General features: G+C 63.4%; 4 protein-coding genes across 4 annotated transcripts; 2 read left to right on the forward strand and 2 right to left on the reverse strand.

The window, feature by feature from the left end:
- Nucleotide 1: 1 nt before the first annotated feature.
- On the forward strand, nucleotides 2-1,947 carry SDRG_14370 (hypothetical protein). The gene is made up of 3 exons (XM_008620494.1): nucleotides 2-295; nucleotides 342-808; nucleotides 856-1,947. Exons 1-3 carry the CDS (start codon nucleotides 41-43, stop codon nucleotides 1,748-1,750), a joined length of 1,617 nt encoding a protein of 538 aa, XP_008618716.1. The 5' UTR covers nucleotides 2-40; the 3' UTR covers nucleotides 1,751-1,947.
- SDRG_14371 (hypothetical protein) lies at nucleotides 1,811-3,682 on the reverse strand (the record flags this gene model as incomplete). Its single annotated transcript, XM_008620495.1, has 1 exon — nucleotides 1,811-3,682. One exon carries the CDS (start codon nucleotides 3,680-3,682, stop codon nucleotides 1,811-1,813), a length of 1,872 nt encoding a protein of 623 aa, XP_008618717.1.
- A 40-nt stretch (nucleotides 3,683-3,722) lies between these two features.
- On the forward strand, nucleotides 3,723-6,049 carry SDRG_14372 (hypothetical protein). The gene is made up of 6 exons (XM_008620496.1): nucleotides 3,723-4,038; nucleotides 4,086-4,128; nucleotides 4,174-5,246; nucleotides 5,300-5,443; nucleotides 5,489-5,672; nucleotides 5,723-6,049. Exons 1-6 carry the CDS (start codon nucleotides 3,737-3,739, stop codon nucleotides 5,996-5,998), a joined length of 2,022 nt encoding a protein of 673 aa, XP_008618718.1. The 5' UTR covers nucleotides 3,723-3,736; the 3' UTR covers nucleotides 5,999-6,049.
- On the reverse strand, nucleotides 6,040-7,264 carry SDRG_14373 (CAMK/CAMK1 protein kinase; the record flags this gene model as incomplete). Its single annotated transcript, XM_008620497.1, has 5 exons — nucleotides 6,040-6,126; nucleotides 6,179-6,459; nucleotides 6,512-6,816; nucleotides 6,867-7,191; nucleotides 7,243-7,264. 5 exons carry the CDS (start codon nucleotides 7,262-7,264, stop codon nucleotides 6,040-6,042), a joined length of 1,020 nt encoding a protein of 339 aa, XP_008618719.1.
- Between the last annotated feature and the right edge of the window lie 610 nt (nucleotides 7,265-7,874).

Raw genomic sequence — 7,874 nt, forward strand, 5'->3', positions numbered from 1 at the left:
ACTCATATCGAACAACCTTGCAGCGAGTGGGTCATTTGCCATGACGACGGCTCAAGCAGCGACCGAACCGACGCCGACGCTCGAGGAGCTGCAGCAGTCGCACTCTGGCGCGAACCTCGACCTCGTCCTGCTCTTCGCCTCGCGCAGCGTTTCCGAGATTGCGGCGCGCGTCGACTTTCTCCTGCGCTCTGGCCAGCGCATGCTGCTGCATGAAGAGCTTCCGCGCGCCTGTGGGTCCGTCGCCAGCGTGGACGCTCTTGAGATTTTCCTCCTCTTCCTTGAACACCAAGCCACGGTACGCCGCTACCTCCACCATGAAGCCTCTTACGACAGCGTTGTAGGAGCACCCGGCCGCGCTGAGCGTGACCATGTCGCTGCTGCCGCAGCTGCCCACCGCCGAGCTCGTGTCATCGAGCGTACAAGAGGCGGCGACGCGCTTCTTCCAAAAGCACCTTCCGATCAAGGCGACCAACACGTCAATGACGGGTCTCTTTTGCGCCTTGTACGACGTGCCAATGGCCCTGCGCGTCGACACGTTCAACGCATGGCTGCGCCTCGACTCGGTGGCCGCGCTCAAGTTCCTCGAGGCCGGCCACGTCGCAGCCCACGCCGATGTAGATGCGACGCTGCGCTTCCTCGTCGAGAAGACGCACTTTAACGCGGCAGACCGCCTCGCTGTGCACGTGCCGTCGCTCCAGCGGGCGTACGTGCAGGCGCTCGTCGACACGTACGCGGACGCCAAGGTCACGAAGAAGCGCATCACCCGCTTCAACTTTCTGCCCGACGACTTTCCCGAGTTTGTTGCTCGGTAGATGCAGCTCTCGCCGTCTCGATTCTCATTATGCTACTGCGTAGGCGACGCCGGGCGACCATCAAGTACCTTGTCAAGGCCGGACAGTTCGGCGACGTCGACCAAGCCGTCGGTGGCGACGCGAGTGCGATGAAGTTTGCGTGTCGCTGCGCCTACGACACGTGCGGCGCCGACAGCGACGTCACGCGGCAGTTTGTGCAACAGTACAACCTCGGCAGTCTCTTCCCGGACGTCGTCGCATCGCCGGACGCCGGCGACCTCTCGCTTCTGATGGACGACCCGCCGCGCCTCGACGGCTTTGCCTCGATCCTCACGTACATGCCACGCAGCCACATATGCTTTCTCGCATCGCCCGAGGACGTATCCAGCGCACTGGCCGACTTGCTCGCAGCGCCGTGTGTCGGTCTCGACTGCGAGTGGCGCGCCTCGTACAACTCGTTCACGTCGACCGGCAGTATGGGTAACCCGTGCGCGCTGCTGCAGCTTGCGACGAGCTCGCATGTCTACCTCATCGACATGCTCGTGCCCGGCATGCTGGACCCGTTGGCGCCGTGGCTGGCGTCGCCGTCGTCGCTCAAGCTCGGCTTTGACATCAAAAGCGACCTCGCCGCGCTCCAAGCGCCATTGGTGCGTGGCGTCGTGGACCTGCAGACAGTCGCCAAGAAGACAAGTCTTCTCCCCTCGAACCGGCCGTCGCTCTCGGACCTCGCCCTCAAGTACCTCGGCCTTCCACTTGACAAGCGTGTGCGCATGTCCAACTGGGAGCGCCGCCCGCTCACAGACATGCAAACTGAGTACGCCGCTTTGGACGCCTACGTGCTCGTTGCGGCGTACGCGGCCGCCATCTCGGCTCCGAACGTTGCGGCGGCCGTCGCCCACTGCCGCTACGACGCGGGCAGCACCAAGACAGATGCCATCGCCCCTGTATCATCGACTTGAGCTCCGTTAATCGACTACGAGTACACTTTAGACGACGAGTACTAGTAGATTGTAGAAGCGTTAGGCTGCCATGAAGCTCGAGAGCGCGTCGGCAAACACGACAGGCTCCGACTCGGCGGGGAGCAAAAGGTGTTCTTGGATCGCCGGCGGCAGCGCCGACGCTTTGAGAAAAAACTCGTTGAGTTTGAGCTGGAGCATGTCCTTTTCTTCGCTCACGGTGCGCAGCTGCGCGATCGCGTCGTGGGCCATCGACGCACGCGCCGTCACATCGGCCAGTCGCGCCGCCTCGGCAGCGGCCAGTTGCGCTCGCAGCGACGCTTCTGTCTGCAGCGACTCGGCGAGGCGGTCGACAAGCGCCGTCCGCGCGACGGCCTCGTCCGCGCGCGTCGCCTCCATCTGCGACATGTCGCTTTTCAATGACGCAATCGACTCGTTGGCCGCCTTGACGTCGATCTCGCGCTGCCGCAGCGCTTCTTGGAGCTGGACGATCGTCGCTTGCGCCGCCCCGAGCTCGTCGCGCGTCCGGCGCGTTTCGTTGACGTCCATGTTGACGCGCGCGAGCGACGCGGCGTGGGCCTTGGCCTGCAAGGCTTGTTCTTGCTGCAACCGCGCCTCGAGCGTCACCTTTTCCCGCTGAAAGTGCTCGAGCAGCGTCGTGTGCTTGGCCTTGTACGCCGCGTCCAACGCATTGCGCTCGTCGGCGAGCTGGTCGTCGGTCCATGCGGCGTACGCGGCGGCGGTCGCGTGCTGGAAAAAGGCAGCGCCGTCGGCCGCGACGCGCTCGCTCCAGACGCGGTGCTTGGCCGGGCCGCGACATGCGTCGTGGTACTGAGCCGAGATGGTTAGGAGCGCGGACGCGGGCTCTTGCGAGCGATCCGCCGTCGCCGCGTGCCAGAGCTGCGTGCACAGCGCCGAGCAGAACGCCTCCGAGTTGGCGTCCAGCGCGTCTCGCTGGTCGCGATCGAGACGCCGAAGAGCGTTCAGAAGCGCCGCCTTGGCCTTGGACCGGGCTGGCGCTTGGGGAAAGGCCGCGCCGGACGCAAAGAGACCGAGCGCCATCCGAGACACGTCGTCGTGCAGCGTCTCGTACGCGGGCAGCTCGAGCGGCGGCGACTCGGTGACCACGCCGTCCATCGCATCTCGGTACGTCTGGAGCGCATCGGCAACAATGGGCTGGCACTGCAGGTCGACGACGTGGTCCCAGGCGGAGAGGAGGTCCAGCGCGCCGTCGGCCGTCGGCTGCAGACACGCGTCGAGGAACGCAATGAGGAGCGGTCCGGTGAACGTCACGTTGAAGAGCCGCTTCTCGGGCACCGCGTCGAGAAGCGTGGCGCGGCAGACGCTGAGAAAAGCGTCGTCGGCGTCGGTCGGAAGCTCGATCGTGCCAACGTGACGCGCTTTCACGAGCTGTGCGTCATGTGGGCGACCGCCGACGCCGGGCCACGCACCCGGTGTGAAGACTGGCGACAAGCCAGGCGTGATCCAGGCCATCGACGGCAGAAACGGAGCTACGTCGGGTGTGTCGTTGCTGAGTCCTTGCAGCAAGTGCGCCGCCGCGTCGACTTCGCCGCTGCCAATGTGGAGGACAAGGCTGGCGAGTGCAACCGCCACTGCGCGGAGAGGGCTCGGGCCCGACGGCAGCTGCAGATCGAGCAATAGCACGCACCGACCGGATTGCATGTAGTCGGCGGAGCCTACAATGTAGATGCCAGGCGCGGTGCTGGACGCATCGCGGGCGGGCGGACCTTCACCGAGCACGCGGCTCGCATCGCGTAGCCGGTCGGGCCCGCCTGTGACGACAAGCGTGCCAATAGGGTACTCGAAGCCCTGGAGGAAGGCGACGCCGGCGGCGGCGAGGTGCATCGTCTCGCCGTCGTCCTCGATGAGCCGGATCGGCGCCGGCGGCCATTCCCACACGACCTCTTCCGTCATCACTCGAATTTGCAATAGCCAATCAAATCGCGTCGAAGATTTTGGTTTGGGCCGATGGGCTCGCGCTGGCAGCAGCTCTACGGTCGCGCCGTGCCACCCGAGAACCAAGCCGACGAGGCGCGTGACGACGGCGACTCGTGGGTCGACGCGTGGCAGCGGCATGCGCTCGTCGACGACGCGCGTCACCGCATCCTCGACAACAACGCCACCAATAGCGACGACGACGTGGCTTTTCCGTGGCCTCCGCCCATGAGCCATCTCGATGCTGCGCCTGAGGTCGACGCCGATGTCCAGGCGCAAGCCAAGAAGCACATCCAGGCGTGGCTGTACGTCGAAGAATCGGCCAAGACCATCAAGTGGGCAATCTACTTTGTGCAACGTTGCCCATGGTATCGATGTGTAGGCAAACACTGCAGAGTGGGAAGCCGTCGCAGCCAAAGCGACAGGTGAACGCACCAGCAATGACCATGCCAAGAGCGTTGTGGGTCTAGATTCTACAGCAACCACCGCCGACAGTGGCGAGATATCGGCCTGCTGCGCCTGCTCGACAAGCCCAGCGCTCGGTCGCGCCGGTGCCCACAAAGGCCAAGACACCCGTGCTCTCTCGATCCGCCGTTCGTAGCATGCCAAAGACGGGGTCTCCTTTGCTGGTAGAGCAACCTACTCGTCGCACTCGAGGTGCTTCGTCGACAACGGTCTTCAAGCCGCGGGCTCAGAGCGCCCCAAACGAGCTGTCCCGGCAAAACGCCGTCGCGTCGCGCCGACTCGCGCAGGAGATCACGCGCGTCTCGGCGCTCCAGGAAGCCAACGCCCAGCGTACGTATGCCCGCACCATCCTCCGTAAGTCGTGGAGTACCTGGGTGCGTTCGATGGTGTGTGGACGAGCCGACCTGCAACACGCGACCTACACGCACCACCTCTCGCTGCTACAGCGTCACCTGCACGGATGGCGCCGCGTGGCCAAGGCGCATCAACGTGTGCGTGTTGCTGCCCATGCGCAAGCGCGGCTCGAGACGCTCCTGGTGCTCGAGCGCCTCGCAGGTCAGCACTACCGCGCGAAAGCTCTCTTTCGGTGCTTTGTACGCTGGCGCGCATTCGCAGGCCGCAGCAAGCGCGAGAAGGCGCAGTGTGTCGGCGCCAGCCAGCGCCGGCAGCTGGCCGCAACGCTACTGACCGCTGCGCTGACACCCAACGTCGCGTCGCGCCGCCATAGCGGGACCTCGCCGGCGTTTCCCAAGCAAAACGTCGTGCGTCGGTCGGTGCAGCAATGGACGCAACAAGCCGCTGCTAGCCCCGTGAAGGGCCAAGCCACGAGTCCGCTGCCACCCAAGAAGCCAAAGCCCAAAGTCAAGATATCGCGATGCGACGCACCGCCGCCGGCCGCCATTGTCGACATGCACGTGCGCATGGCCGAGCGCAAGGCGCGCTGGGACCTACTCCAAGAAAGGTATCGGCTCAAGCAGGCTTTGGCTGCCGAGGTCGAGGCGCAGATGCGAGCGGCCCAAGCCGCTGCGGCCGAGCAGGAGCGTCTGGCGGCGATCGAGCGCAAGCGGGCGTTGAAGCGGTACACATGGAAGAGATTGGTGCTTTATCATATATCACGACCTCTGTGTGTAGCGTGGCGCAGCGCAAGGAGGAGGCGGCGTTGCAGGAGAAAGAGCTGCGTCGCCAGCAACTGCTGCTCGCCAAGCGCCACGCCGCCCGTGCCACTGTGTACTGGCGCGGTTTCCTTCCGTGGTGGCACCGCCACGTCTACACAAAGTTCTCAATATCGTCGAGCGTACGCGTGGACTGATGCGCATCTAGACGGCTATTGACCAAGGCGGTCAACTGGCACCACGACACGCTGCTTTGCTCTGTGTTTCGTGCGTGGACGAGGTTTCTACTGGCGGCGCGGGCCGACCGCGTCCGTGCAGAGGACGAAGCGCTCGATGATGCGCGATGGTATCATCAGTACCGGCGCCTCCGCGTGCTCTTTGCTCAGTGGAAGGTGCAAACGTGTCGTCCATCGGGAGAGATCTAAGATTTGAGGCGATGTAGGCAACGCACATACAGACACAGCGCAAGGCTGAGAGCATCGCCCAGCAACACGGCTGGCACCTCGTGGCTGCAATATGGCAGAGCATGCATTCGCGCGTGGCTGCGCGCGACGCGCAAGTGCATGCGGCGCAGAGTCGGCGGATGCGACGGCAATGTGTTCGGGTCGTCGCCGCGTGGCGCGCGTTCGTGCGAGCGTCGCAAGCCGCGGCCGAGATCGAGAGAGAGAAAGAGAGCATGCGACGCCAAGTGTTCGAGTGGCTACGCGAGGCCGGGTAAATGTATGGTATTCACAAGCACGACAATCCAGTCACTGCAGCCTAGCTGAACCGACGCTTCTGGTTGAAGCGGCGCATCTCGTGTATTGCCGAGTCGAGCGGCTCCTGGCTCGCCGACATGGTGCGCGCCTACGAGCGATAATGCGTGAGGAGAGAGGTTAGGGTAGAATAACGGGCGTACGCGGATCCACGGGTGCTCGAGCGCTTGCTCGGCGCTAAAGCGCTGGACCGGGTCGACGTTGAGGAGGTTGCGCAAGAACGACTTGGCGATGTCCGAGACGTTGGTCCAGTACGGGTCCGGAAACTCGAGGACGCCCGACGTGATCTTGCGGTACACCGACTCCATGCCCGTCTCGTCCTCGGTGAACGGCGGGAACCCGCAGAGCATGATGTACACGACGACGCCGAGGCTCCAGAGGTCCACCTTGCTGTCGTACCCATTGTCGTTGAGCACTTCGGGGGCTACGGACAGATCATGAGCTTGGGCTTGTTGAGGGAAGGAAGAGGCTCGTACCAACGTAGTAGTCGGTGCCGCAGCTCGTGTAGGCGCGACCGCGGACGTTGGCACGACCGTACCCGGTCATATCGTCGTCTTCGTCTTCGAGGATTTTAGCGATTCCAAAGTCGCTGATCTTGATGTCATGGCGGCTGTCGCTCGTCGCCAAGAGGAGGTTCTCGGGCTTGATGTCCCGATGCAAGATGTTGTGGTCGTGGAGGTACTCGATCGCGAGAAGGAGGTTCGCGACGATCTCGGTCGCCTGGCGCTCCGAGTAGACACCGACTTGGACGATGCGGTCAAAGAGCTCGCCGCCCGTCGCCCTAGCACGCAGACGTTACAGGCCATGCACATCATCGGGCGATGCGTGTACCGCTCCATGACGAGGTAGAGCTCCGTGTCGCTCTCATAGACCGCTTCGAGGGTAATGATGTTGGGATGCTTCACTCGCATCAGGACCGCGATCTCGTCGCGGAGGCTCTTCTTCTTGAGGCAGAGCTGCTTGTTGATGACCTTGACAGCAAACTGCTCGTTGGAGGTCTTGTGGCGGCAGGCGTACACCATGGAGACGCTGCCTCGGCCGATGAGCTCGCCGATCTCGAACCAGTGGTGGAACATGGCGGGCGTGTGCACGTCCGCGAGGCCATGCGTCACGAGGAGCTCTTCCTCCTTCCGGAAGAACGCCGAGAGCGGGGGGGCTAGCCTCCATCATGAGCCTCCTCCCTCGGGCAGGTAGATGGCGGGCGTACCTTGGAACGCGGGGGCCGTCATCTTGCTGGAGATACGACGTCTTCTAAGGTAGGAGCGACGTGTAGGGCTGCTTGCGATGTCTACCTTGACATGCAAAGCAAATTAAACCCAACATTCGCCTGCCGCGGGGCCGGAGCATTTCCTCCAATCATACGCGAAGAAGCGTAATTACAGCCAATCAGAGGCGACAACGCTGCTGAAAATATTTGTCGTCTATACCTGCGCCCCAAAACCGAGGGACGACCACCCATCCCACATCTTAGCGCGGCTGCGTCGCCATGGCGTCGACTCGACAGGCCGTGGGACGCCTTGTGCCGATCACAATGCTCCGTGTATATACATGCTCCATGCACAGCGCTTCTCTTTTCTCGGAATTTGACCTTGCAGTTGCGCGCGCAGTTGGTGCCTGTTGCCGGTTGTGATGATGATGACCTCATGTTCCCACGTTATGTTGAACGATTCGGGCTCGAGGAGGACGAAGGTCGCCGAAGCCGGTTGCCATTGAGCATCGGCGCACACCCGTGCGGTTGCTTGGTTTTGATGCCCGTGAGGGGAGCGGTGGTCGGTGGGAGGGCGCTCGACGTTTCTGTCGCGACACCGCACGCACGCACGACTGGTATTAGGTCATTCG

This window comes from Saprolegnia diclina, assembly GCF_000281045.1.
Source record: "Saprolegnia diclina VS20 unplaced genomic scaffold supercont1.71, whole genome shotgun sequence".
Classification (NCBI taxonomy): domain Eukaryota; phylum Oomycota; class Saprolegniomycetes; order Saprolegniales; family Saprolegniaceae; genus Saprolegnia; species Saprolegnia diclina.

What these genes read in the sequence shown, in the direction of transcription:
- SDRG_14370 (XM_008620494.1), top strand. Translation starts at nt 41, where the DNA reads ATGACGACGGCTCAAGCAGCGACCGAACCGACGCCGACGCTCGAGGAG. An exon ending in TCCTTGAACACCAAGCCACG is followed by an intron (nt 296 to 341) that starts GTACGCCGCTAC and finishes ACAGCGTTGTAG; the next exon opens with GAGCACCCGGCCGCGCTGAG. An exon ending in TTTCCCGAGTTTGTTGCTCG is followed by an intron (nt 809 to 855) that starts GTAGATGCAGCT and finishes GCTACTGCGTAG; the next exon opens with GCGACGCCGGGCGACCATCA.
- SDRG_14372 (XM_008620496.1), top strand. Translation starts at nt 3,737, where the DNA reads ATGGGCTCGCGCTGGCAGCAGCTCTACGGTCGCGCCGTGCCACCCGAG. An exon ending in CGCAAGCGGGCGTTGAAGCG is followed by an intron (nt 5,247 to 5,299) that starts GTACACATGGAA and finishes CTCTGTGTGTAG; the next exon opens with CGTGGCGCAGCGCAAGGAGG. An exon ending in CACCGCCACGTCTACACAAA is followed by an intron (nt 5,444 to 5,488) that starts GTTCTCAATATC and finishes ATGCGCATCTAG; the next exon opens with ACGGCTATTGACCAAGGCGG.